The 24682-nt window shown below is 52.4% G+C and overlaps 14 protein-coding genes across 14 annotated transcripts; 5 read left to right on the top strand and 9 right to left on the bottom strand.

Moving 5' to 3' along the window:
- Positions 1-2376: 2376 nt before the first annotated feature.
- BDZ99DRAFT_463336 (DUF1742-domain-containing protein) lies at positions 2377-3563 on the bottom strand. Its single transcript, XM_033720057.1, has 4 exons — positions 3393-3563; positions 3056-3343; positions 2932-3002; positions 2377-2870 (listed from the first exon to the last, which is right to left on the bottom strand). The coding sequence occupies exons 1-4, from the start codon at positions 3501-3503 to the stop codon at positions 2756-2758; spliced, it is 585 nt and encodes a 194-aa protein (XP_033576515.1). The 5' UTR covers positions 3504-3563; the 3' UTR covers positions 2377-2755.
- Positions 3564-6094: 2531 nt separating this feature from the next.
- BDZ99DRAFT_498882 (uncharacterized protein) lies at positions 6095-8989 on the bottom strand. The gene is made up of 7 exons (XM_033723612.1): positions 8482-8989; positions 8241-8262; positions 8127-8179; positions 7905-8069; positions 7646-7854; positions 7037-7595; positions 6095-6987 (listed from the first exon to the last, which is right to left on the bottom strand). The coding sequence occupies exons 1-7, from the start codon at positions 8929-8931 to the stop codon at positions 6301-6303; spliced, it is 2145 nt and encodes a 714-aa protein (XP_033576514.1). The 5' UTR covers positions 8932-8989; the 3' UTR covers positions 6095-6300.
- A 272-nt stretch (positions 8990-9261) lies between these two features.
- Positions 9262-10306, top strand: BDZ99DRAFT_520897 (acetolactate synthase; the record flags this gene model as incomplete). The annotated part of the gene is made up of 2 exons (XM_033725575.1): positions 9262-10150; positions 10206-10306. 2 exons carry the CDS (start codon positions 9262-9264, stop codon positions 10304-10306), a joined length of 990 nt encoding a protein of 329 aa, XP_033576513.1.
- A 372-nt stretch (positions 10307-10678) lies between these two features.
- Positions 10679-11464, bottom strand: BDZ99DRAFT_463327 (DUF1783-domain-containing protein). Its single transcript, XM_033720056.1, has 2 exons — positions 10955-11464; positions 10679-10889 (listed from the first exon to the last, which is right to left on the bottom strand). The coding sequence occupies exons 1-2, from the start codon at positions 11408-11410 to the stop codon at positions 10764-10766; spliced, it is 582 nt and encodes a 193-aa protein (XP_033576512.1). The 5' UTR covers positions 11411-11464; the 3' UTR covers positions 10679-10763.
- Positions 11465-11570: 106 nt separating this feature from the next.
- Positions 11571-12362, top strand: BDZ99DRAFT_571345 (uncharacterized protein; the record flags this gene model as incomplete). The annotated part of the gene is made up of 2 exons (XM_033728081.1): positions 11571-11716; positions 11845-12362. The coding sequence occupies exons 1-2, from the start codon at positions 11632-11634 to the stop codon at positions 12360-12362; spliced, it is 603 nt and encodes a 200-aa protein (XP_033576511.1). The 5' UTR covers positions 11571-11631.
- A 496-nt stretch (positions 12363-12858) lies between these two features.
- BDZ99DRAFT_30668 (uncharacterized protein) lies at positions 12859-14477 on the bottom strand. Its single transcript, XM_033714234.1, has 4 exons — positions 14216-14477; positions 14105-14153; positions 13810-14051; positions 12859-13753 (listed from the first exon to the last, which is right to left on the bottom strand). The coding sequence occupies exons 1-4, from the start codon at positions 14354-14356 to the stop codon at positions 13262-13264; spliced, it is 924 nt and encodes a 307-aa protein (XP_033576510.1). The 5' UTR covers positions 14357-14477; the 3' UTR covers positions 12859-13261.
- Positions 14478-14629: 152 nt separating this feature from the next.
- Positions 14630-15127, top strand: BDZ99DRAFT_520893 (uncharacterized protein; the record flags this gene model as incomplete). The annotated part of the gene is made up of 1 exon (XM_033725574.1): positions 14630-15127. One exon carries the CDS (start codon positions 14630-14632, stop codon positions 15125-15127), a length of 498 nt encoding a protein of 165 aa, XP_033576509.1.
- A 242-nt stretch (positions 15128-15369) lies between these two features.
- Positions 15370-15834, top strand: BDZ99DRAFT_520892 (four F5 protein; the record flags this gene model as incomplete). The annotated part of the gene is made up of 4 exons (XM_033725573.1): positions 15370-15432; positions 15491-15505; positions 15609-15678; positions 15794-15834. 4 exons carry the CDS (start codon positions 15370-15372, stop codon positions 15832-15834), a joined length of 189 nt encoding a protein of 62 aa, XP_033576508.1.
- A 368-nt stretch (positions 15835-16202) lies between these two features.
- On the bottom strand, positions 16203-17620 carry BDZ99DRAFT_30597 (uncharacterized protein). Its single transcript, XM_033714229.1, has 3 exons — positions 17218-17620; positions 16902-17166; positions 16203-16846 (listed from the first exon to the last, which is right to left on the bottom strand). The coding sequence occupies exons 1-3, from the start codon at positions 17329-17331 to the stop codon at positions 16485-16487; spliced, it is 741 nt and encodes a 246-aa protein (XP_033576507.1). The 5' UTR covers positions 17332-17620; the 3' UTR covers positions 16203-16484.
- Positions 17412-18040, bottom strand: BDZ99DRAFT_30544 (uncharacterized protein). The gene is made up of 2 exons (XM_033714224.1): positions 18023-18040; positions 17412-17976 (listed from the first exon to the last, which is right to left on the bottom strand). Exon 2 carries the CDS (start codon positions 17784-17786, stop codon positions 17493-17495), a length of 294 nt encoding a protein of 97 aa, XP_033576506.1. The 5' UTR covers positions 17787-17976; positions 18023-18040; the 3' UTR covers positions 17412-17492.
- A 95-nt stretch (positions 18041-18135) lies between these two features.
- Positions 18136-18888, bottom strand: BDZ99DRAFT_520890 (uncharacterized protein; the record flags this gene model as incomplete). The annotated part of the gene is made up of 4 exons (XM_033725572.1): positions 18136-18242; positions 18306-18616; positions 18663-18739; positions 18790-18888. The coding sequence occupies 4 exons, from the start codon at positions 18886-18888 to the stop codon at positions 18136-18138; spliced, it is 594 nt and encodes a 197-aa protein (XP_033576505.1).
- A 533-nt stretch (positions 18889-19421) lies between these two features.
- Positions 19422-19883, top strand: BDZ99DRAFT_30485 (uncharacterized protein). The gene is made up of 2 exons (XM_033714219.1): positions 19422-19504; positions 19649-19883. The coding sequence occupies exon 2, from the start codon at positions 19661-19663 to the stop codon at positions 19832-19834; it is 174 nt and encodes a 57-aa protein (XP_033576504.1). The 5' UTR covers positions 19422-19504; positions 19649-19660; the 3' UTR covers positions 19835-19883.
- Positions 19884-19895: 12 nt separating this feature from the next.
- Positions 19896-21097, bottom strand: BDZ99DRAFT_30468 (AhpC-TSA-domain-containing protein). Its single transcript, XM_033714218.1, has 2 exons — positions 20451-21097; positions 19896-20361 (listed from the first exon to the last, which is right to left on the bottom strand). The coding sequence occupies exons 1-2, from the start codon at positions 20788-20790 to the stop codon at positions 19958-19960; spliced, it is 744 nt and encodes a 247-aa protein (XP_033576503.1). The 5' UTR covers positions 20791-21097; the 3' UTR covers positions 19896-19957.
- Positions 21098-21623: 526 nt separating this feature from the next.
- BDZ99DRAFT_443884 (amino acid transporter) lies at positions 21624-23220 on the bottom strand. The gene is made up of 5 exons (XM_033717870.1): positions 23162-23220; positions 22123-23101; positions 22034-22061; positions 21870-21985; positions 21624-21796 (listed from the first exon to the last, which is right to left on the bottom strand). Exons 1-5 carry the CDS (start codon positions 23170-23172, stop codon positions 21686-21688), a joined length of 1245 nt encoding a protein of 414 aa, XP_033576502.1. The 5' UTR covers positions 23173-23220; the 3' UTR covers positions 21624-21685.
- Positions 23221-24682: the final 1462 nt, after the last annotated feature.

Raw genomic sequence — 24682 nt, 5'->3', positions numbered from 1 at the left:
CATATTTGTAATACGAACAGCTATGCTTCATACGGCTAAAGCAGCCCCAGCGCTAGCAGGGAGCGCTGCTGGCCCGCTCATGTTACCCCCTTGTATGTACAAGGGAGCTACCTGAGCGGGCTGCCGCCCTCCGTTTTGGGTGGCATTTTAGTCGTATCCACAGTATTTTCGTAGGGTACGACTATACTACAGCCTAAAACTTGCAGGGAGGGCGGCAGCCCGCTCAGGTAGCCCCCTTGTATCAGCAGGAATAAACGCTTCCAGGGTCTCGGTTAGGCATCGAGGCTTTATCCATTACCTCAGGCCGGATGTGGAGGGGCCTTCGCCTTGGAGTAATTGCCGAAGTAAGGAGTGGCCATGCGTTTCCATTACCAAAACGCTGATATCGTGATACCATACGCTCCCACGCGGTCCTGCAGCCTGTAGAATTGGGTGCATGGCATGGCGGAATTTGGAGCCCCTTCCCCGTCCAAACAACTCTCAAGATCCACATGCCAGGTGGCGTGGCGTCTGTCCCTCGTGCCGTTCCGGGATTCTGCGATCTCTTAAGTTCGCTGCAAGCCCGCCATTGGTCGTATGATTCTATCATGTAAACTTGTGGAGCCTGTCGTTGGCGAAGCGGACGAGGCCTTGCTCAGTACATAGAGAAGGAAGGCAGAGGCGACTTGGCGGCATCCTGCTTCCTGACCGCCTCGAGTACCATAGTGTACGACGCTAGAAAGGTCTTGGAGGCGCTAATCAATTCTGCAGGCCTGCGGGCGTTCTATTAGTTTTCGTCGCTTTGAAGCGGCCGCTGTGATAGCTACGCCGAGAAACTAGATGCTCAGAGAAGAAATCTCTGTCGTACTGCGCGTTTGCTAATCGGACAGTTGTCTCCGAATGGCTGCTGGGGATCATTTCCATATATCAAGCTTTCGGGAAGACACATCAGCTAGGAGCGCCGCTGTAACCATGTGCTCGGCGTTGGAGGGCCTGCTAGCTTTGTGACTGAGTTGCTAAACCCAACCGCGCATGACGCTGTGGATGGTTCAACCACATGCGGTGTATTGTTTTGAGTCCAATCGGTATGAAAGGGCTGTCTTCCTTGCCGAAGATCCTCGGCTTCGAGACTTGAAAGGTCATTTCCTTGAGCGAGAATGGGTCCTTGTCTTGAGTTAGATTGATAGCGATGTAGAAAAATGATGAGGTGCCTAATATCTATTGCCTTGTGGCCTTTGTCTCTGAGTCCTGCCATGATCCTGGCCTGCCAATCTAGAGCACTTGGCGCCGCTTCGTGCAACCGGGTTAAAGCACCCTGATAAGACGAGGAACGGTTACTCCGCAGAGGCTGCGCATTGGCCATTGCTGCTCGCCGTATAAGCGGTGAGCGCGAGTATGTATGCCACTGGCGCGCGATGTTTTGTTCAAAGGACGACACGCCTGAGATTAAGTTTCAAGAGCCGGCCCCTTCATAGATATCTTCGTCAGGCTAGTTGTCCGCCTCAGTTGCAGGCACAACGGAAAGGTTGAAGAGAAAACAGAGTTCGCACCCTGGCAGTTCGACATCATACCGGCTATGGAAAGATTGAATGCGGGGAATCAAGTTTGAGTATGTGTATGCGATCAAGCAGCGACATAGCTGGTATGAAGTGCTGCATGTGCAATAGGAGAATCATATGCTTCCACAGTATGCTAAATTAGGCAAATGCTCCAACTTTGCGAAGCATAAGAGAAGATAATATCAGAGTAGACAAACAGGGTGCAGAAGCACGGATGGCTTCAAAAAGAACATGAGCATGTTAACGTAGGATCTCCGCAACATTGCGAGTGTGCTCCTAGGATTCCGGATCAAGCAAGCGCTCAGTGAGACAGCCATGACCTCCTCTGCACCGGCCTCATTCTATTAGGCTTTTGAAAATGATCAGATTCTTGTAGAAAAGCGACTAACTGTGCAACGACAGGAGGACCCCCGCAGTTCTCCCCGCATGCAGTCAGCATGTTGTCGTCTGACTAGATAAGCGGCTGCTGTTTGGATACTCCCCGAGAAATCTGCTCCGATTGACTATCTATCCCGGCACGCGGATCAGCATTCGCTCCCAAGAGTTCCGATGTGCAGCAGAGACAACGCAGAGCCGTTCTGGTATGACACCACCTGAGACCCGCGTCGGTCGCTAAATGCTGACTGCATATCCTATCCCTAAGAAAGCATCTTAGGGCTGGGGTAAGGAACTTAAGCATCCTTTGGTGGCATTTGAGCGGGAGGGTTTGCTAAGAGATTTGGCCGTCGCCGTGAATGAGGTAATTGACAGATTGAACTGATAACGTAGTTCCCTAGTGAGCTGGCCACCCGAGCGAGCTGGCCACCCCATCATTGGTACGGTTTGGACGTTTTAGAACCCAAGCAATCTCAACAACCATGAAATATAAAGTACAGTTTTAAGGTTCTACATACTATCTAGCTCTTCCTAATAGCTAAAAGAAAGGTTAGAGCAATATAGAGGCATAATTCGATTGGATTGTAGGTATTACCTAATTTTAGGGGCCAAAACTAACCAAAACTTTGCTATGGCTAAACAGGGCTCTTAAGAGATCTAAAAAAAGGATATACATTCTTAAAATAGCCACGTATATTATCATTCTAAGTCACAGCCTGAAATATTTCATGGTTGTTGAGATTGCTGGGGTTCTAAAACGTCCAAATTGTACCAATGATGGGGTGGCCAGCTCGCTCGGGTGGTCAGCTCACTAGGGAACTACGTTAGCGACCAGGAATAGGCTATGGCGAAGTACTAGGCACAGATGGGAAAGCGGTAGGGTTCTTCAAGCGCTCTCTATTCCGCTTCGCGATTTCAGCATTTCGGAGGCGGTCAATACGCATCTGGTAGAAGTTCCTATGTGAAAGTTAGTCGCCGGTGGGTGATGCTTCGGGTTCGAGGCCAGGAAGGAGCGTACTTCGTTAAAGAATAGATACGTGGTCCATCGTCCGCCTTTGGAGCATCTTTAGCTTCGGATAGCTCTTTGACCTGTATCAAGAGTCATTAGTCGAATTCTAATAAAACTGAACGTGCTATTTCACCTTGTCATCCTTTGCCTTCTCATCCTTGGTGTCTTCCTCATCGTCAGCTTTCTTGGCATCTTTATCCTTCTCTTTGTCTTTGCCCTTTTCTTTTGCTTTCTCTTTCCGCTTTTCTTTCTTTCGTTTCTGCTTCTCTTCGTACTCTTGCTTCACCTTTTCAATCTCACGATCGAGTTCTTCTTTGTCCTTCTTGGCAGCAGCAGCCGCAGCAGCAGCCGCAGCCTCATCTTCGTCAGCTCGGCAAAACTGCCGATCTTTGAGATGTCCAACACAGATATAAAAGAAATCCTTGAAACCAATAAGTATGTCGTCTATCAGCCTCGCTGGACAGGATTACCTTGTTATCTGGTGTAATAAGAACGCTAGGGGTGGGCTTGTAGCAGATCCAGCAAGCTTTGGCGGAGCTATCAGCCACCCGGCGGTGATGCCAGATGTTCGGAAGCGACATCTTGATCTTGAAAGTGGTTACGCTGCATAAAGAGGATGCTCGAGGTGGCGTCACTTTGGCTCGTGGCATGATGGGAAGGATCAGATATCGGCGAAAAGAAGGCCGGTGCTTACGGCATCAAAATTACCATGAAACCACCGTGTTAAGATTACCACTTTCAGACAAGAATCCTTGACCTAGTATTTAAACTGCTCCTGTGCTTCAAAAGTTGGCTGGTTTCGAGGGATAGCTTCCAGCCCTGGCAGTCGATAAAATGACGTGTTCTACATCCCCGCTTCGTAACACAACCAAATTGGTTCAGGAACTCCCTGGGTATCTATTTCCATCTCTAAACTGATAAGCCTCGTCCTCAAAGCATGGAGGAGCGAAAAAGTCCAACTTAACAAACCCAAAAACATCCTAAAACCAGCAAGCATTCACCTCTACCGGTAACTCCACCTGCTGCCCTAAACACCTAACCTTCCCCTACACCTAACCTTCCCCTAAGTTCAATCCTCCGCTCTCTAAACCTCTTATTAGACTCCGGCGACCTCACACTTGTGTCCCCTTGCACCTGTACAAAATTATGTCCGCTCTCACAATAATCACCTAGCTCTCCGACGTGTGTGAAGCAATCTAGCTTTTCGACTGCTGTGGCTGCGGATGTGTGCGGTATTCTCTCCCTTTTTTTCCTTACGATTGTCGTCCGTATATCCGATGCTCTTGTTCTCACTTGAATCGATCAAAGGTAACGTGATCACAAGATTCCGGTTCTGTAATGCGTATATAATCTCCATTGTCTAACATCCCGAAGCTCAAGGCCCGTCGTTTCTATTCGTCGCCGCATTCCAATCTCTCCACAACTCAGCAACATCATAACTTGATCTCGCCGGCCCAGGACCTGCACCTGTTCAGATGCAAGCCTTGAGCCAGTCCGCCGGCTCCGTTGCAATTTGTCCATCAATATCAAATCTCTCAGACCGCATGAGTCTAGCCACAGGCGCGATGTAGTCCCGGGGCCAGAGGTACACGTCAGGATACTCGATCCCTTGCCTGTACAACTTCATACTAGTTCTGCTGGACCTATATTGAAGATAATCCGAAGAGACTCAAAGACGGCCCTTCGGCTGCCAAAAACCTTGTCGCAAAGATCGTCAATGGCATCAACGACGCACTGTTTGCTACGCGGATCATCGTTCGCCCAAATAGCAATCGATAGATCCCTGATACACTTCAAGCTATCTCTGTCGAAGAGGCCGATCTGGACGCCATTCTTGTTGACGAACTCAAGATGGGTCCACTGGTGGCATACACCACCCTTGACTACAGATCTTAGAGATATTTCAAACTTATGGGCAGCGTAGAGTTTCTCTACGGCCTACATCCGAATGCGTTTGCTTGTGTGCATCAAGCTGATATCCCGGGATTTTCGTGCAACCACCAATCCGGCTTCAAGTGGTCCGTTTCTACGTGGAAGCAGCTTACCTTGGCGGATCCCGTGATGCCGTGTCTGGAACGTATTTTAAACGGTTGGATGCGTCGAACCATCTGCGAGCGAAGCTAGATAGCTGTACACCATTTGTTCTAGCTCGAGAGGAAGAGCTTGAAAGCGAAAAGGCAGTGGCGGTGGTCTTACGGTTAGCTGTGTTTCCAGTTCCGAAAATCCAGACGGGTCGCCAACGAGACCGGGCGCATTCTGAGCGGCTTGTGTAGCATTTTCGGCAGTACTTTTGCCAGGCTTTAGATACATGCCTCAGCGGGCTCCTCAGTAGACCCTTTGGCAACTCCTTTTGCAATCAACACAGTCGCCGTAACATCCTTTTTCTTATTTCTTTTTTCTATTCTTCTCTCTTTCCGTTGGAGGCTTGGCGGTGTTAGTCTGCTACGCATTTAGCTAAGAGCCATCCTATTGAAGGGTAGAAGTAGTAGCCTGTTATCTCAGACCGCATTCCTTCAATTAAACATCTTCCCTCTTTCTGTTTGCGGCTTAGGAGTGTCGGGCTGATCCTTGTTCTGCTGAGAGCCATTTTGTTGAGGCTGAGGATTTAGACGTGCCTCGGGCCTCTGATTCGCCATAGCGCTCAAATGAGACCAAGAGGATAACATGTTAAGATCAGTCCTAAGCGAGATTTATGAGATATATGGTCATCATGTTTGTCGAAGCAACACGCGGATACTTCGATGTAGGTTTGCGTATGACCTATGTAGTCTTGAATGCAAGACAAATCGATCGAGTCCTTTCCCCACGTGGTGCACCTCTAGGGGAGCTCAGCCGACAATGCAAATTTGTGGAGTACTCGTGAGTTGTCGCGTTTGTACTAGAATTCGGCTCGACTCCGACGCTCAGCTGTTCTCTGCGAAAGTCTGGGTCATACCTAGCAAAGGAACGAGGTGCCCAAGTCATGGCGCGAGACCTCATTTGCGACTTCACCAATCCACGCTTCGAATACGTACAGGATATTCAGGGAACAACTGGACTAGGTAGAACCGCCAAATCTGATTGAAAAGCAATCTCGGCGCCGTTTCTGCAGCATTCAGTGTAGGCTATACAATTGGAGAAAAAAAAACCTTATGAGGCAGAGCTTGTGCATAGTACTAAGGCCTGTTAGAGAGACCTGCCAACCCTGCTCATTATGGTTAAAAACCAAAACAAAACCCTCAGCTCAACCTTGCCTTTACCCGAGATCCTACGCATATGCATGCTTCCGATCATTTGATTCCCTCACATCCCAGGGGGAGGAGGAACCTAGCGACAATTAGCCCAGTTCAATGTTTTCGAAATGAAAACTAGACAAAAGGAGAGTCCGCAGAACATTGATCAGGACGAGTGAATGTCGAAGTTCTTGGAACCAAAGCCCTCGAAGATGAGTGTCGCTGGCTGAATGAACCAAGAAGACGAAGACGAAATACTCATCGAGGAAGGAGTATCGTCTTCAACTTCTTCAACTTTGATTACAGGAGAGTCTTTCTGCAATTCAGCTTCGAACATAGGAGTGTCGTTCCGCGGCCTAGCCAAGGAAGTCACGCCTTCGAGTTCTTCAGGCTGAAAGACAGCAGTGTCGTTTTGTAATTCAGCCATAGAAATATCGTGTTCAACTTCTTCAACTTTGACAACAGGATCGTCGTTCTGCAACTCAGCTTCGAACATAGGAGTGTCATTCGGCGGTTCAGCCAAAGAGGTATCGTTTTCAGCTTCGACCATAGGAGTATCATTCCGCGGTTCAGTCAAAGAAGCACCGTCTTCAACTTTGACCATTGGAGTGACATTCCGTGGTTCAGCCAAAGAAGTCTCGTTTTCAACTTTAACCACAAGAGTGTGGGAACTCGAAGAACCAGAAAGTACGTTCAGAAACTGGCCATTGCAAGACGCACAACGATGATTCGGAGCTCGTCCATTCCAGAAGGAGTGATTTTGAGCGGAAGGAATGTGCATAGAAAAGCCCCGAAATGGCATTTGGGGGTGCCAGATGTCTTTCTGACGCCAGACGTACTGAGAAGACGAGTCCTGGAATGAGAAAGGCTCAATGACATGAGAAACAAGACAAAGTACTTACGGCATTGTATCCGGATGGTGGTGGAGCTCCTGGTGGTGGCGGAGGTGGAGCCTCGCTTGGAGGCGGCGGAGGAGCTGTGCCAGGCGCAGAAGCGGTGCCTGGAGCCGGAGTCTGTTGCTGGGCACCTTGCTGTCCGTACCATTGGTAATAGTACGCACAATAGGCTTCGTAGCCACCGTAAGCAGCATACGGATCCTGTCCGGCGGCGTACATCTGAGTCATCTGAGCCATTTGGGCAGCGTAGTCTCCATTTTGACCCGGGGTGCCTGGAGCTGGAGTTGTTGGACTCATCAGCGAAGCTGCAGCGCCAGGTGATTGTTGCCCGCCGTTACCTTGACCGCCGTAGCCGCCGTAGCCACCGCCGTAGCCGTGGCTCTGGCCGCGGTCGCGGTCACCTCTGTCTCCGTAACTGGGACGTCCGCCGCCGTTGGAGTAACCGTCTCCGCCGAAGCGATGGCCTGGGCCGCGCTCTTTATGTCTCTCATACTCGAGCTTGACATTCCTAAGGAGATCCTCGCACAGGCTCTTGGCCTTCTGTACCATTTCAGCGTCCGGGCCGCTGCTCGCTATTAGACTTCAAATATGGGCATAAGTGGGACTTGCACTTACGCGACATGCAGATACATGGCCTCATCGCTCTCTTGGCCTGAAGCAGGCTCCATGAAGCCAGAGCCACGGCCTTTGATCTGGACACGGCATCGGGTCTCTTGCTGAATATGTTTGACGTAAGCACCTCCAGCTCCAACTACCTGAGCTCTCAAGTTGAATCCAGGAATAGGTTCCAGGTCGATAGGGATCCTCTCTTCAGGCCACTTGCGCTGTTGTTTGTTAGCTATCTCACGAGGCTTGCAATACCAATATACTGTACCCGGCCAAGCTCGTCACGCTCAAATTGTTCTGGTTCGCGACGACGGAATCTACGCTCGTCAACAAGGTTGGGCAGTTCCTGATTCATGAGTTCTTCAATTATCGCGACGGCTTTCTCGAGTCCCTCCTTGGTAGTGCTAGTAACGTGCAAGTAAAGCGGTGGGTTCTATTGCGAGTTAGCATGGTTCAATCATGCCTTGATTTGTGGGAATAGTGCACGTACCGCTGCAGTGGCCATGCTCTTATTGGGAACGTAACTGCCGCGAGTTGTGACATCTTCTCATGAATAAGCAAGGTCTTCTACAAACGTTAAGTGGTGTAAGGTGGTTGAGCGTACCGGCACCAGTTTGATCCGCAATCTAGATGTCACACAAGCGAGGTCAGCAGATGCCATTTGGGGGTGATGTACGACAGCTAGAGTAGCGAGATGAGTGAGCTCCAGCACTTCTCCATAATGTAGTGACAGGAGGAGAAACCTTGAATCCATGAGCGCGCAGCCTGCTAAAAGCAAGGCATGGCACAAGGTAGGGAAATAGGGGCCCTGAGAGTATCAGTTGGGCAGGAAGAGGGGTGTTTACCATCTTTTGAGTAGCGCCTTTGGTCAGTGTGTAGCGGTTGCGCAAGTCGTTGACTTCGATGTCTTTAATGTAGTCCCCATCTTGCTGATATACTTCATTTGTGAGTGCAGCGGCGGCAGCGGCACCCGGAGAGACGGCGACCGCTGGGCTTGATACAGCGCGGATGGGCGGCACGTCGACAGGCTGAGCCCGCTTGCGCGCCTCGATCTGCGCGTTGATCTTCGCAGCAGCCGCCGCAGCAGCAGCAACAGCAGCGGCCGGATCGATTCTCTTCTTTTCTGGTTCGGCAGGCTTAGGCTTGGGCTCGTCTCGCGGGATTGGGCTTCGACTGCGGCGCGCCTCGGATTTGCGCGTAGACGGCGAGCGCGAGCGACGGTCGTACTTGGTCGCACGCTTCTGCGTAGGCTCGGTCTGGTCGAAGCGGCCGCGTCGACGGGGCTCGTCAGCCATGGTGGACGACGGCGGAGGTAGGAGTGTTTGGGGTGTGGATGTTTGCTAAGAAGTGAGGTGGAGGTTAAGGTGGTGACAAGAGCAAAGTGGCAGGTGTAGAATATGCGGGCCGAAAGATAGAGCGGTCCGAGTCGCTGCGAGGCTTGGCCGGCCTCGGCAAACCGATGCTCCGATCTGCGGCGCCCCAGGTTTTTCTGTGTGATTCATCCAGACATCCCCGACGTCCCCGTTCGCTGCAAACATCTACAACCCTCAATTCACCCACTTCACACGCGGGTGCGAGGCTCTACACGCCCCAATTGGCCTCCGAAAAGCCTCTGCATAGCCATCATGGCCTCCCGACGAGCTCTGGCGCTGCCCCTCCGCAGTCTCGCCCAACGCCCGAAGACCACCGCATTCCTCCTCCAGCAAAAGGTGCACAGCTCCTCCTCTACCCAAGCCCTCGAATACAAGGCCCTGCATCGCCGCATTGCGCCCCTCCCGACAGAAGACCGCCCTCCTGCATGGTCAGCCCAAGCTGCCGTCAGCAGCATCCTCTACGAGACACCACTCCCTTCGCAAGCACCACCGAAACGCCATATCTTGAACTGTCTGGTGCAAAATGAGCCGGGAGTGCTCTCTCGCGTGTCTGGTATTCTTGCCGCTCGAGGCTTCAATATCGACAGCTTGGTCGTGTGCAACACTGAGGTCGAAGACCTATCTCGCATGACGATTGTGCTCCAGGGCCAGGACGGCGTCGTCGAACAAGCCCGTCGCCAGCTCGAAGACTTGGTGCCTGTATGGGCCGTTCTGGACTACACTTCAGCACCCTTGGTTCAGCGTGAGCTTCTGCTCGCTAAGATCTCTACTCTGGGCCCGGAATACTTCGAGGAGTTGCTCGCTCACCACCGAGAGATGGTCCAGGAGCCGGAACGACCACCGATAGACGTTGAGAGTATCGAAGAAGGCTCGGAAGGAGATGCTGCGTTCCAAGCTGAGCTAGCAGCCCGTGAGGCTCTGAGGCGAGATTTCCATCCCAGCAAGCTAGCTGTCAGCCAAGCAATGAGGCACAAGCACCAACATCTGCAGTCTATCACTTATTTCACCCATCAATTCGGTGGAAAGGTTCTGGACATCAGCACAAACAACTGCGTTGTGGAGGTCTCAGCGAAGCCTTCGAGGATTGACTCCTTCATGAAGTTGATTGCGCCGTTTGGTATCCTAGAGTCAGCGAGGACTGGTAAGCCTTCACTATCAAGCCACCTTGAATAAGACCATGCTAATGAAATGACCAGGTCTCATGGCCCTACCTCGATCTCCACTACACGACCCCAACGAGATAGAAGACAAGGATGCTCAAGATGTTGTGGACCAAAGCACTCTTCCTCCCGGTTAGATTGTTTACTTCTCAATGTGCTTGTAATGTTTTTTTTGGAGATTTTCTTGCCTTCTCTCCGGCGTTTACATCCGCTGTATATAGTCCAGTTGGTTGGTTCGAGAATACCTTAGCGGGTGTTGATATCTGTGGCATTTCTGGGAGGTACCATGAATTCTACTTTCATTTGAAAGCCACACCAAAACCAAGAAAACCCCACTCGCTCTCTCGATTCCGCTAGCGTTTTCATGCAGTGCCTACAATATATTAACTCTCCATGAAAATCACACCTAGATGGAAGGATATAGTTCACTGGGCGTATTATCCATCTTCTGAGGACGAAGATACTATACATATGTTACTCGTATTGTACAGCGTCTCGTCTCGTCTCGCAGAGTCAAGAGTCAGCTGGCCCAAACGCCTGCCCAATGCCATAATGTACATTTTACACTTCCCATGCCTTAACACGAGAAGTTCCTCAATGCGTATATTTGTCTTCATCATCCCTCGACGTGATCTTCTTGAACGGATCCGGACCTTCAGGCTTATACAGCTGTATCACCTGCCCATCTTCAGTCGTTAGGCTCCACTCCAGCGTCTCAAACTGCATCAGAGTCTAGTCAGCACTCATTCCCATCCACATATTACACCGTAGGCGGGTCAACTCACAAACCCCATCCGTCCCCGCCTCTCGCTCCTAAACCGCATCACAGCTCCCTGCTTCGTCCCCTTCACCCCAAAACTAATATCAATACGCCCATGCAGCTGATTCAGCTCCCCACTGATCCACGGAATCCGATCTCGGAAGTAAATCTCGTCCCCCAGGATCTCCCGCGCCTCGGCGTTCGTGCGCAGCGCGTATAGCGTCGACGTCGTGACGGACGACGACTGCTTCTGGTAATTGAAGATGGCGAGGCAGGAGCCGCCGACGATGACGGCGAAAATGGGCAGGGTGCGCAGCCAGCCCCAGCGCGTTGGGAGCGTGGGGAGGGCGCGGTCGGCGCGGCGCTCGAGGAGGGGGCCCGAGGTGGCTTTGGGGGCGGCGATGAGGGTGCGCCTTGCTGTCTTGGGGACGGTTCTGAGTGGGACGCGGGCCGGCCGGGGGAGCGGTATTCGGGGAGGCATTGTTGGGGTTGAATTGGGGGATCAATTCGTGGCGGAAGAGGATCGAATGATGCGTGATGTTGGAGATGGAGTCGGGGGATTGTTCTTGCGCGGCCGTGGACCCTGGAAATGTGGCGCACGAGGCGTAGCTTCCGTCATCACGTTCAAGCTTCAGGCGGATCCCAACTTCAAATATCCGGCAGAACACTTCTCTCGAGCTTCAAGATATAGAACAACACATAATGGCGACAGCCCGCCTCCGCCACGCTTTCCGCTACCCTACCGAATCCGACTCCGACGAGCCTCCCGAAGGCATCGACGAGCAAGGTATCTATACTCACCTTTTCGCATCAAGCCCAACTTGTCTCTCTTCCCTCATTCCACTCCCCCTTCTCTCCTGTCTTCTCTCACCTATAACCGCATAACGCCCCACTAACTCCCCCTCTCCACCATAGAACAAGAAACCCTCATAACCCACCTCTCCACCACCGACGCCACCCAAACCCTCCTCTACACCCGCCTCCTCCTCTCCCTCCCCCTCACGCCAACCCTCCTCTACCTCCCCACCCTGCTCCGGCCCACCTCTCTCAGCTCCTGGCTATCCGCCCTCTTCACAATAACCTCCCTCCTCGCCGCCGCCTACATCCTCTACTATCTCCCCCTCCCGCCCGCCAGCTCGGCACCGAAACCGCCGCGGCAACGCAACCAGAACCCCAACCCCCACGCGCACCTGGACATCGAAGGCGAGAGTGAGAGTCCGCTGCGGCGGTATATCGTGTATCTGAACGGGACGTTGGTGGTTGTGTTGGCGCTGCGGGAGTTGAGTAGCGGGAGGGGATGGAGGGAGGGGATGGCGGGGGGCGGGTACGTGCCGGGGTTCGTGTACGGGGTGGTCTTGTTCGCGCGGACGCAGTTGCGGGCGGTGGATGTAGGGGTGTTGGAGGGGTTGCGGTATCGGTATAAGGGAGCTTGAGGAGGAATGAGTTGGGAGGAGAGTGGTGGGGGGGGTAGAAGATATGATACACCGATACATCTTATGTATAATCAACAAATCATCATCACGCATTCAAAAAGATACGTGTGTGATTGAGGGCAGCGCGTGTCGAACCGGGAATTGAGAGAGGGCGAGACTCCCAAAAAAAACTCAGGCCGAAGCCCTACAAAAACCCCCTAGTAAGGGATTTTTCTGGACGAATTTGTGCTGGGTACCTCACAGGCATGAACCAACGCTGCACCACTGCACCATCGGGTTATGAGCCACGATCGCGAGGGGCCCCGAAGGGCGAAGGCAGCGAGGAATAACAAGGTATATAACCATAGGTTCTGAGAGAATATAGGAGGTAGCGATCTTGTGTTTGGACTTCACGGTCCGAATTTCAACGGAATCGCAGCACACCCATCTCACTCAAGAAGCCATATGAAGTTAAATCTTTTCATTTCTCAACATCGACCAAGGTTTTTCGTTTTTCCAACTCCATGTCGTCGTAACTGTACCCATATCCTACCCAACCTCTCAATCCACTCCACTTCAGATCACTCGTGATCAGAAAAGACCGTCCAGCCCAATTCAATCAATCTCTGGTATCGAATCATACTCATCAAAAGAGTGGCAAATCCCACCCGCACCCCGGATCCTACTAGCGCCATATATACCCTACGACTGCGACACCCCCCGTCGTAGCAGCGTGCAGCCATCAAGAAGAAAAGAAAGGTCGTAAAGAAAGTCAAGAAGTAATGCAAGAGCATTCAGAAAGGAATGAAGAGTCATAACCGCCGAGCCGAACCACACTGCCACAGAATCATATCATCTCGACGGGTGAGTTAGTAGGTAGGATCTTAGAACGTTGTGTTCCATAGTGAGGCTTCTTTTACTTAGAACCCTAATCCAGTCTCCGAACGATCAACCGGGCTCCTATGAGAGGGGTGGTGTGCCATGTCAGGTCGGACCAAATGCGCAAACTGCGGATTCACATTCAGCGGCGCCGAGATATTGATCGGGACCCGCGGGCCGGTGCTGCCTCGCTTGCTCTTCTTCGACGGCGACGTATCAGTTGAATTAGAGGATGAGTGGAAGACGCGCAGCGGCGATGAGCTGTGGTAGGATGGGAGGATGGAGTTGCGGGCGTTGCGGAAGGTGCGGGCTGGGGAGAAGGTCCGGTGGGGTTCCTTGACGTTGGTGGGTGAGGTCAGCTCGATGTGGTGCAGCGTGCCCGAGGACGAGGAGCCGGTGGTGTGCGTGTTGATGCTGAGGGATTTGCCATTGCCGATGCTTGGGGCTGATTCGGCGTCGGTGAGGGCGACAGCACCGTGGGAGCGGACGCGACGGGCTGTGATGCCGCGGCTGGAGTCGCGGAAGACGTAGCTCTGGGGTGGGTTAGAATGCCGTTGTGCATCAGTTGAGGACCGTGGACTTGACTTACGGCGACGACGTTGAAGAAGCCAATGACCAAGCAAAGGATGCCAGATGCAAGGACCAGGCGCCAGAAGGGCAGGCCCAACGAGTCCTGGCTGGTAGCCTCCTTGTTCATGTTTCCGAGGATGTTGAGACCAAGGACGATCATGGCGCAGCCGAGAGCAACGAAGCCGTGGGCTGGGCTAAGCAGTGGCCAGTTACGAGCGTAGAAGCTGCGAAAGAGCGAGCACTCGGAGACGATGAGGAACACTGACGTGGCGTTAGTATGGGTTTCAGATTTGGGTTTCAAAGCTGAAACTTACTGCTTGTGAGGGCTGTGATGACATGGCTGACGGCATCGAAGAAGAAGAACTGGACAATGTTAGCTTCAACTTCTCGATGGTCTCAACCTTGAAATGCAGAGCTTTACATACCTTGGAGACCACAAACGTCTTGACAAGCATGACGAAGCTGCCTGTAACCACAGCGGCGAGGGCAATGATGTTCAAGGCGCGGATGACATTAAGGATGATGTATCCTGGGCCAGCCAGAGACTTGGTGGAGAGGAGAGCCATCGTGCGGACTGGGTATCGGTGAAGGTGATGATTCTGTGGAGTAGGGCTGGCCGGCAGTCGTGGAGAGGTCGCGTCGAGCGGTTGCAAGGAAAGCTACAGAGCGAGGTCGTGTAGAGTAGTAGATTATGACAGAAAGAAAGAAGCTGGTGGTGATGATAGAGGAGGAGAAGTCCTGAGCCGTGACGGCAAAGGAATCTTTCTGGCCGCCGCTCAATAGTATCGATAAGAGACAATAGGAAGAGAATGACAATAGGAAGAAGAGAAGGATCCAGCATGGGGTGGGGTGGCATTTTCACCAAGTACGGCAGCGCGGGCGCGCTCCTGCGAGGGCCACCTCACGATGGCCAATTCAGTCACAGCACAGAAATGAGTGGCCTACATGCCTCCACAGGTGCCTCTCACTCGGCAGCATGCACGCTGAAACGCGGGAATCGCTCCCGGTCGAAGACTAGAGGGTTGGCAAAAAGCTGGAGCAACGGGGATCCAGGCCAGCGGGCAATGGGGCTGCCTCTGCGCAGCGTGGGCAGGCCAGTGTCGTCGAGGCCTGAGGGCGGCCGGCTGCAGTCGAGTGAGGCAGGTTTGGCAGCAGGCCAGGCATCGCGGAAGCATTGGCTGCGGTTGCATGCAGCGCGCCCGCGAGAGACGCGCCGCGGTGTTTCAGGCCTCTTAAAACAGATCACGGGCAGCAGATCCTTGGGCGGCAAGAGCCAGGCTTCACGCTCGACTCACCTCGCGTCGCTGGAGAAGCTTGGAACAGCGCCGGAGAATTAAACGGCATTTCTGGCGTCTTTGTGACTTCTTCGGGCAGCGGTGAGGTTGGTCGTGGCTGCGCGCGATGTGACTGGGCGACGGCGGACAAAGCCAGACCCTTCTTCCCGCCTATTTTTATCAGCCCGATAGCCTTTTCCTCCTCATCCCACAGTTTCCACCTCTCCAACTCAGCCTTACGGCCTGCCTCCGTGACGATCGCACCCTGAATCCTTCCAGCAACTGCCAGCCTACTCTCTGCAACAATGGCCCGCGGTAATCAGCGTGAAAACGCCCGCGAAAAGAACGCAAAGAAGCAAGCCGGCGCGGTAAGCTCCGCCCTCCTACTCCACGACCACCTCCATATCAATACTAACACCGCTATAGGGCAAGAAGAACACGGTACGCGTATAAACCTCCACCCACTACCCGACTCTGCCAGCGCATTCATCACATTGCATCTCATACCGCAACAGCGCCAGTGCCGTATCTAACACCGCCACAGCAATCCGGCACCGAAGCCGCCCGCACCAAGGAGAACGTGGCCGCCATCATGCGCGCCAAGCAGATCGCAGGTACGTCTCATCCATTTCGACTCATACCCCGATTCCAAATGCGACTTCATGCCCTGGATACATATGCTTGGAGGTTGGGGCCACCCCGGACGAGGCTAATACGTGTCTCGAACAGCCGAAGAGAAGAAGAAGGCCGGGGCCTCTGCCTCGACCTAGACGGCCTGATTGCCATGTCCGATCCGACGCATGCACTCCATCCATGTGCCATGCCAGCGCGGCTTTATGGGGGAAGTGGGGCGTGAGATTAGACTAGAGCTTCAATAACGGGGTCGAGTGGGGTTGTAGATGAGGGTGTGGGATGCGGAGTTTTCGGACGGTGCTTGATCCTGCAGTTTTAGCGATAGATGAGAACCTACGAAACGCGGGAGCCGCCTTAGCGTCGACGATATCCCCAACGCGGTATTAAAGAAGAAAGTGGAGTCTTAGGTTTGTTCCTCATTGTGCCTCCCAACTTGCCATCCAAGTTTGCACTGGATACGTGTTGATATCAGACTTCCTCCATATATCTCAGTCGTCCATCCAACTGGAAAGTATGTGTCTCAAACTCGTCCCATTCAAGATCTATCTTATTTCTACAAAGACGCACAATCAATGCGCCTTCCAAGAGCAATTACGGTATAATGCATAAAACGCCATCCCTCCAACTTCGAAGACCACCAAGAACCAGGGTCAGTCTGCTACTCAACAGCAACCACGGCGCCTTTCCAGAACTGAACATTCCATTTCAAATGCTGTTGGCATGACATTACACCTCTTGCCCATTCTTAGCCCCGTCTTTTTCCCACAACCCATGTTCGTCAAGACGTTTACGACAGCATACCCGCGAACCCACCGAAGGAGTTCACTGCCGCAGCCTGCGGGAAAGAGTTGGCGCCGCACAAGCACGCGCACGAGCACGCCTGTCCATCGCCCGTCTGCCCTTGGCCAGCAGCGATAGTGGCAGCGGCGGATGCTCCTGCGGCGATGGTGACGGTGCTTGCAGGCGGTGCTTGAGCGGCTGAGGCGCCGCCGCTGGGAGCGATGTTGGCGGGTAGAAGACCAGTGCCGTTCTGCGCGATGGCGAGCTGCTTGTAGGCAGCCGAATTCTTCTCGCTAGATTCGACGGCGTTGACGGAAAAGACCATGCCCTTGCCGCAGTGGGTGCCGTTCTTTTGTTTACAGTAGAACCCTGATCTTATTAGCTTATGATCATCATGGAAGTCGGGCTACGGTGGGCGACTTACACATCGGGTCTGTGGCCGGAACTGTCATCTGGAACGTGACGCCGGGCTTTCCCGAAGGGTTTGGCAGGAAGCCTGAGTCGATACCTCCAGCCATCTTTACACAAGGGTTGGCGAATGTGGATTGCGTAACAGTGTGGTTCTTCTGCATGAAGACGAACTCGACCACATCGCCTACGGCAGCACTGATGGCCTCGGGCGAGTAGCCTAATATCGGGGTCGGGGTGCCGGAAGGGTCTGCAGCTGGTTTGACACCTCCTACAGTGACCTGTCATGTTGTTAGACTTCCATTCAATCTCCTTATCCAGGCTAGGCTCACGGTATGTGTCACAGCGCCCGCTGCAGCAGCTACAGTACCAGACGGTGCGACTGCGCTATTATAAGTGGCAGAGGCGGCGCTAATGGCCAGAGATAGGATGGCGAAGGTCTTCATTTTGAATGTTCAGTTGTGGTATTAGGCCTTAAAAAGAGTGGAAGCGTCCGCGCTGCGGGTTGTAAAATGGTATGTTGGGTGAAGGCGAAGGACTGAAAGGCGCAATGCGAGGGCCGGCTCGGTAATAAGAAAACCTGAAAGGAACGAGAATGAGAGAGGGATTAAGCACGCAGAATGGAAATCGAGGTTGAATGAGGGCAGAGAATGTAGGGGCGCTGAGGGCTTATATTGTAGCATAAAATTGACGGTTTGAGAACATGCAGTCGCAAAGGGACCCCATGGCGAAACAACACCGCCCCTCGGCTGGGCTGGCCTCCGTGAAAACAGCAGCAAACGCAGCAAATGATGCTGTTTGAAGTCACGATGGCGAAGCGCCGCAGACGGTTGCTGTGTGAGAGTCGTCTGGGTGTTGACCCCTGGTGTCGCAGCCACGTCTCAAGCGCACGGGGCTGCATCGCTTGAAGCCCGAGCCCGCGACAAGACGGCCAAGCTTCCGTCTAGCTTGAGATTTACAACCCTTGTGCCTGTAAATAGTCTTAGAAAAAGGTACGGCGCATAGATGGACGAGAGGGACATTTCGTGGTCGAAAAATTCGACTTGCCCCATTGAGCTGCGTGAAGCAATCTGTGCCACACCTCCGCCATACTGTGGAGATCAGCCCCGATTCGACGAACAAGTGCGACGTTCTCACCAATAGGCACTGAGTTTCTAGTGGAGTTTCTTCTGCAAAGAAGCTTGTTGCTTAATTACCTGAAGGTCTGGCCAAACTACCTCCAGACCGACGATCGTCGGGTCTGCAAACACTCAAGACTTTTTCTGTTCCACAGTCTTCTGCTGCCCTTCGTGCAGGCCGGTGTAGTATCCAGCATAGTACCAAGCCATCATGATATTCTTCATGTTCTCGTCTTGGACTGCGAGAGTCAGCATATCTTCGCCTATGTGATGCATGACGGGAGACAGAAAGTAAGACTTACCAGTAGCTAGAAGGACCTGCGGCAATGCAGCGGATGCAGCAGTATTCTGCAATGGTGCAGCAGAATCAGCTGATTCCTGAGGCTGCTGCTGGCCGGATGTAGTTGGCTCTTTGGAGTTAGCCAATGCCTGAGACTGCGCTGCAGGTATATCAAATCCCACCTGGTCCTCCATCTCGGTTCCGTTCATCTCCTCGGGAACAGCGCTCTCGTCTGCCATTGGATGGTCATTTCCAGAAGCTTTCGGCTTTTTGGCTTTCTTCTTTTTGGGCTTCTTGTCCACCTCGATCTCCTCATCCTCGTGACCCAGCTCCCTGTTCATGTCAGTCGTCTCTTCAAAGCAGTACAGGGGTATCTTACCTCCTCAACTCTATCAACTCTTCTGGGCTAAGTACATCTTCGACTCGTTTCCCTTCTAGATGTACGCTGTGATATCTCTACATCGTATATTAGCGGCTTCAGACCAAGGTGGTGCCTGGAAACATACCTTGTACTCAGCAAGAGCGCCCTCCCACGAGCTAACCAGGGCACTATCGTCCCATGCTCGACGGTCATTGAAATCAACATCAACAACAATAGGCGCCATGTTGATGAGGATGAGAAGTGGAGGAAGACGGTCGCCGCTCCTTCTGAAAGTGAGCTTCGATCGTATCGGCGAAAATTCGGCGCATGAACCAGAGCGCTATGATTGGTTGTGCTGAGCTATCACTTCATTATGCTTGCCATGCAAAACTTTTTGTATAGCACAGAAAATGGTTGGCAATACGCTATCTAGATGAATACTTGTTTGCGGTTGAGTGCTTATAGGCCAAATAGCTCTAATGCAGCTCATTTACTACTACTTGTGACTCTTTCACTACATAGCATTACATCAATTCGGGACGTTGTAGTCAGTCAACAGGTTGAGATTGGTTATTTAGAGGATCTCTGCAGTTATATGGTGCCGGCACTATCTAATTCTCGCACCGTGCTGTCACCGCTGGCAGCTCAATTCGGCAGCTCTTGGCCGCCAAGACGAGCTTAAGTGTTGAGGACTGAGAGGGACTGAGCTCGCTCTTTCGACGCGCCAACCACCTTTTCGCAAATAAATCAACAACCACAGCTCGTACAACAGATTTGACACCGGTGCTGCATTCTCCTAGACAAGGGCTATTTTTGATGAAAAAGTCAAAAGAAAATATCCCTGGTCCGTTCAGATAGAGGTGGGGTCAACAAATCAGACGCAGAAAACCCGTACGCGAAGGGCTGCTTTCAGGCGATTGCGAGCACCGAGAAATCCTCAACGGCCCTAGGCTGTGCGTACAGCTCGATTGTTGCTGTGCAAAGTAGCCTAACAAGTTTATCAGTTGTTCAAAGTGATGAGCTTGCGTCCAGTTCAAATTCTTGAAAGCGCCTTGAAGCACCACAAGCAGAGAAAGGCCTGTGCTATCGCGACCGGGCAACAGTTTCGACGTGTGATATCACTCCAAAAACATGATAGAAAGAATATGAGTTATACCGATACTGGAGTAGACGGATTTTGGAAGGCCTGACGCTCAAGATCTCAACAAACCAATACCCGTCCACATACAATCCAATCAAACTCCCAATTGCCGAAAGCCATCGGTTTTAGGGACTACTGAAGCAGGGCTACGAAGGCAACATATGTGCTCCGATCATCCATCCAGCTTCGCCGCGGTGTCGGCAACCTCGCTCGCTGTCTTAGCCAGGGCTACATCCTCCTTCTCCTTAGCAGCCTCAGCCGGCACAGCGCCCTCTCCGCCCACAAGCTTCTTCACAACATCAACTGTAGCCGCTGGTCCACCTGTCACAGCTGCTAGCACCTTGCCTTCTTTATCAACGACGAAGACACCGCGCTTGGTGCCCTTGGGTGCCTTCTGCAGGCCGATGGCTTTGATGAGCGTGGCGGAAGGGTCGCAGAGAAGCGTGTAGGGGAGGTTCTGCTTAGTCTTGAAGGTGGTGTTGGCTTTGGGGCTGTCCGAGCTGAGGCCAAAGATTTGGAAGCCCGTCGCGGTTAGGGGGGTATAAGAGTCGCGGAAGAGGCACGCTTGAGTTGTGCCTGTTGTATGCTCGTTAGAATGATATTTAAGAAGCGGATATCGAGAAACGCATGATGAACAGAGGCGCATTGAAGACGAGGTCACTTACATCCTGGGGTGCTAGCCTTGGGATACGTGAACAGCACAACACCGCCCTTGCTCTCCTCAACCAGCGCCTTGAGCGTCGTCTTCGCGCCTTCGTGTGTCTCGATCTCGCCGCCGAATGTCGCTAAGTCAACAATGTCGCCGACAGCCGGGGGGCCACCCGCTGGGGATGCTTTCTTTGCGCCATTGGTTGGTACTACGGCTTCTTTGACAGCTTCAACCTTCGCGGCGACCGCCTCCTTGACTTTTGCAGCTTTGGATGGCGCGGGCTTCGCGGCAGCCTTCTTCTTTGCTGGCCGCACGGGCGCGGGAGGGGGTGTCTTGCGCTTTCGGAGCTCGACCATGGCGACGGACGTGTAAGTTGCGCGTGGAAATCGATGTTGGAGCTGGAGATGCTCGCGATCAGCGTCTTTTGCGGATTTATATGGCAGAAGCGGGTGGAAAGATGTTTGGGGTGCTGCGACACGGAAATGCTCAATGCCCTGCTGGCGCTTACGAACCTGGTTGTGGTGGTACCTGTCGTATCACGAGAAGCACGATCTGAAGACACAGAAGATGCGCTGGGGGCCTGTAACACGGGAAAACCAAGTTCACGGGCGGAAGTTGAAGAAGGGGGAGGCTCTGGAGCTCAGCTTGGGGGACACGGGATGGCTGCCGTCGACCACAAGCTCCCCTTGGCGCGCAGCCATGTCGACAATCAGCGCGATAGTGGTGTTCTTGGGGCGAAAGCGACGCCGCTGCCCCTGGTTCCGTTCGATGGATCGTGCCGTGCTGATTGGGTGTTGCAGGCCTAGGTGAGGATTGAGGGGGCTGGCGGATGCACTGTCTCCCGTAGAGCGGCATCAAGCATCCCGATGTCCTCCTTCACCACTTCAGTCCACAACACCCCTCCTTGAAGCGCCTTGATTGTCTGGATGGATGAGTTACAATTTTAAATTTGGAGACAAACGAGGCCTTCATGCCCGCTTCAAGGCGTTTTGTTAAAAGGCCGTGTTTCAATGTATCAAGACACCAATCCTTACCTACGTACATTCAACTTCAAATATCAAAAATGAGCATCGCATTTGAGGTTGCTTTAGCACTCTCTCAGCAGGCCGACAAACACAGCATCGGCTCGCGTTCAGGTTTGGGTGTCAAACATTGAACATTGGTATTTCTCTAACTAAACATGACATCCCAGCACTTTTCATACCTCTATTCTATTTACTGTCAGAGCAAAACGCGCCGCACTCAGTTGCATTACTTCAAATCCGCAGCGGACTTGGCGCTGTAGTTGTTCTTGCATGAGAAGGCCTCACCAGCAGCACCAGACGCCAGCGCAGTGCCTGAGGACCAGAGACCTAGAACGCACTACAGAACGCGATACCGTGAATTAGTACTGCTTTTTGCAAAAGAAAAGGGTAGCTTGAACAATGAGTCTTACCATGGCTGCGCCCAAGAGGAAAACCCCCACGTTAAAGACGAAACCTGCCGTCTTTACTTTTGATGAAAACAGCTTAGTCCTATTCATGTAGATCCAGAGAACGGCAGGAAGACCATCTGTTAAGCATTAGAACGAATACGCGACACCAACCCCAAAAAACTTACAGCTGAACCAGGAGCAGAAGAGGGCGCTCTGTGGCTGATGTCAGTGCCTATTCAACCTCAATCGATCGAAGGGTGGCGATATGACTTACGATGAAACCCAGAAGCAAGTTGAAGCTCGGAATGGCCTCTGCAATTATCCAGCTGACGACCCACGCCACACCGCAAATCCCAAACCAGCTTCCCATGGCCTTAATCCCGCTTTCGTGGATGACGTCTGTACCCTTCCACAAGCGCACGTAGAGGTACTTGCAAGCTACCGATCCGTTGACGACACCCGCGATGACGATAGTGGGCAGCGCGATTCCGAAGCAGACCTTGGCCACAATAGGCGATGCAGAGCCTAGAGCAGGTGATGCGACGCCGCGTCCGGCATAATAGTAAATGACGGCCGCGATGAGCATATAGAACGTGCAGGCGGTGATTTGCATGAAGGCGAGAGCTTTTGGGAAGTCCTTGGGATTCTTAAGCTCGGCGCAAAACGAGAAAAAGGCGACGTGGCCAGCGTATGCGAGGATGATGTTCATGACTGGACCCAAGCCCTTGATCACCGGGACGTCTGGGCGGATAGCGACGATGTGGCCCATATCAGGCTTCGAAATCCCGATGGCAATCATTGCGACGGTTACGGCGACGATGACAGATATGCACGAAAATATCGATGCCCATGAAACCCCCTTAAACGTGCGGGGAAGGCCAAAGATGAAGGACACGACCGTGCCAATCACCCCAAACCAGACCGAGCATATTGCGTGGTCAGTCAGGACATTCATCGCGATAGAGAACGACAAGACGTGGGCGGCCATGATGAAGATCAGGATGAGGATTTGGGAGACCGCCATGATCTCTCGACCGACAGGTCCAGCGATCATCTCACCAGCATCCGCAAAGCTCTGGACCTGGGGATATGCCTTCTTGAACTCTCCTACGACAAAGCCTGTCCAGTAGGCGATTATGCCGAGGAAGAAGATCAGTAAGAGGCCAGGGACTAACCCAAGCGTTGCGACTGCTTGTGGTAAGGACAAAACGCCCAGGGATATCGTCTCCGCAAGCATCAAGACACCGCAGTGCCTATAGTATTGGTCAGTTTGTCTCGATAATGGCTGAATGATTCGAGCGAAGATCACTCACCACCACTCCATCGACCTGTAATGGATCCCGTCGCCATCTTCGTTGCCGAACACTGGGTCAACAACCTATACATCCTTAGTACGATCACCATATCCAAACGACAATCTAGCACGTACGTGTCCATCATGGCTATTCTGGCCTTCCAAACTCGACTCAGTAGACCCTTCGCGGACTGTATCTTCAGCTCCCTTCTCCTTCTTTGGGGATAAATGCCGGAATATCTTGCTCATTTTCACCATTTGGTATAGGCTTCAAGCCTATCAGAAGTTTCGAATGTGTTTAGGAGTGAAGAATGCGTGTGAAGGATTTTGAAGGTTGAAGAAGAGAAGAGATGGAAGACGCGGATGGGTTTTGTGCACGCGGGCCTATGTGCGGGCTGGTTACCTGCTATCTCACTGATCATGGGTCCAACCTCGCCCACAATAAGGGATCCAGAACTCAAGAGATGCTTTAGCCTATGACAGGCTCGACAAGTCTCTGGACTCCATATTCGGACACCCGTACCATGGATCGCCCCACGCACCTGATTACAAGAACCTCGGATTTCATGATTCTTATCTCGAACACTGGACAAGTTTATCATTTCCTGATGTTCGCATGGCGGACCGGCCCGTACCTTGGGACCGAGCACGCACCGGTAATGCTCCAAATCACCGGCTCCTCAACCGCGGTTTGGCTTATCTGCAAGAAGCCACATAACCGCTCAGATTACTAGCAAAGATGGTCACGATGACGACGTACATCGCGGGGAAGTGGGGCACCCCTATGATTCTACTTTTGTTACCAATGTAACGCTTACGGGCACTTCTCTCTACTGAGGAGTGCAGTATTAGGACACAAGTTTGGGTATGGCGTCTTTTTCATCTCGTCCTGATTTATTATGAGGTGCTGGAGTACCACCAACAGCGGCAAGTAGGTCGACAGTCAGTGTAGGAAACTCCTTCAATTCAAGCTCTTACGGACTTATAAAAAATCTGAGGAACACGTCAAAGCACCTCCAACGGTGGTAAGCAACGGTACCAGACTTTTGGTAAGGCACTATAATAACGTTCCAAGCGTCTCAGGATCATAGTAAGGTTTGTAAGTACTAGTGTACGAGCAGTAATGCTTGAGCAGCTTCAATTGGGTTTACCGGCGTCTCGCTTCATCCCTACTCATTAATCTCCCAGCATCCCGACACCTTTTTGCCCTACCTTAACTGCCTTCTCTTTTTTCTGACATAGTACACGTGGGTTCGCAACAAGCGCAACTACACAAGACACACAAAGAAAGAGTTTGCTCAAGATGAATGTGTGGTATTATTGTGACTCAGCAAGCCGTGTGCCTTGTATACCGCTCGCAACCGCTTCATCCCCCCCATCAGCAATCGAAAGACCAATAGCCCCAGCAACCAATCGCAAAAGCCACCATCATCATGATACAGTACCAAGACATGAATGTGAACTCCCTATAACTGCTTGGGGTAACCCAGTCATGCTTTGGACACTCGAATTACGATATCAAGGTCAATGCAGTGGATAT

This window comes from Mytilinidion resinicola, assembly GCF_010093595.1.
Source record: "Mytilinidion resinicola strain CBS 304.34 unplaced genomic scaffold BDZ99scaffold_10, whole genome shotgun sequence".
Taxonomy (NCBI): domain Eukaryota; kingdom Fungi; phylum Ascomycota; class Dothideomycetes; order Mytilinidiales; family Mytilinidiaceae; genus Mytilinidion; species Mytilinidion resinicola.
The sequence above is the reverse complement of the archived record's forward strand: the minus strand, read 5'-3'. Positions and strand labels throughout refer to the sequence as shown.

Bases quoted from the DNA above. Each gene is read 5' to 3' on its own strand.
- BDZ99DRAFT_30485 (XM_033714219.1), top strand. From the start codon at position 19,661: ATGAGCTTGCGTCCAGTTCAAATTCTTGAAAGCGCCTTGAAGCACCAC.
- BDZ99DRAFT_443884 (XM_033717870.1), bottom strand. The intron at 22,062-22,122 runs GTAAGTCATATC...CATCAGCCACAG, and splicing joins ACTTGCTTCTGGGTTTCATC to AGCGCCCTCTTCTGCTCCTG. The intron at 21,986-22,033 runs GTAAGTTTTTTG...AATGCTTAACAG, and splicing joins CTTCTGCTCCTGGTTCAGCT to ATGGTCTTCCTGCCGTTCTC.
- BDZ99DRAFT_463327 (XM_033720056.1), bottom strand. From the start codon at position 11,410: ATGCCTCCCCGAATACCGCTCCCCCGGCCGGCCCGCGTCCCACTCAGA. The intron at 10,890-10,954 runs GTGAGTTGACCC...ACTCTGATGCAG, and splicing joins GGCGGGGACGGATGGGGTTT to TTTGAGACGCTGGAGTGGAG.
- BDZ99DRAFT_463336 (XM_033720057.1), bottom strand. From the start codon at position 3,503: ATGTCGCTTCCGAACATCTGGCATCACCGCCGGGTGGCTGATAGCTCC. The intron at 3,003-3,055 runs GTGAAATAGCAC...CTCTTGATACAG, and splicing joins AGAAGGCAAAGGATGACAAG to GTCAAAGAGCTATCCGAAGC. The intron at 2,871-2,931 runs GTACGCTCCTTC...ACTTTCACATAG, and splicing joins CGTATCTATTCTTTAACGAA to GAACTTCTACCAGATGCGTA.
- BDZ99DRAFT_30668 (XM_033714234.1), bottom strand. From the start codon at position 14,356: ATGGCTCTCCTCTCCACCAAGTCTCTGGCTGGCCCAGGATACATCATC. The intron at 14,154-14,215 runs GTATGTAAAGCT...AACATTGTCCAG, and splicing joins AGACGTTTGTGGTCTCCAAG to TTCTTCTTCTTCGATGCCGT. The intron at 14,052-14,104 runs GTAAGTTTCAGC...ACGCCACGTCAG, and splicing joins CATCACAGCCCTCACAAGCA to TGTTCCTCATCGTCTCCGAG.
- BDZ99DRAFT_30468 (XM_033714218.1), bottom strand. From the start codon at position 20,790: ATGGTCGAGCTCCGAAAGCGCAAGACACCCCCTCCCGCGCCCGTGCGG. The intron at 20,362-20,450 runs GTAAGTGACCTC...AGCATACAACAG, and splicing joins CAAGGCTAGCACCCCAGGAT to GCACAACTCAAGCGTGCCTC.
- BDZ99DRAFT_30597 (XM_033714229.1), bottom strand. From the start codon at position 17,331: ATGAAGACCTTCGCCATCCTATCTCTGGCCATTAGCGCCGCCTCTGCC. The intron at 17,167-17,217 runs GTGAGCCTAGCC...ACAACATGACAG, and splicing joins CGGGCGCTGTGACACATACC to GTCACTGTAGGAGGTGTCAA. The intron at 16,847-16,901 runs GTAAGTCGCCCA...TAATAAGATCAG, and splicing joins TCCGGCCACAGACCCGATGT to GGTTCTACTGTAAACAAAAG.
- BDZ99DRAFT_30544 (XM_033714224.1), bottom strand. From the start codon at position 17,786: ATGCAGCCCCGTGCGCTTGAGACGTGGCTGCGACACCAGGGGTCAACA.
- BDZ99DRAFT_498882 (XM_033723612.1), bottom strand. From the start codon at position 8,931: ATGGCTGACGAGCCCCGTCGACGCGGCCGCTTCGACCAGACCGAGCCT. The intron at 7,855-7,904 runs GTACAGTATATT...AACAAACAACAG, and splicing joins AGCGTGACGAGCTTGGCCGG to CGCAAGTGGCCTGAAGAGAG. The intron at 6,988-7,036 runs GTAAGTACTTTG...TTCTCATTCCAG, and splicing joins CACCATCCGGATACAATGCC to GACTCGTCTTCTCAGTACGT.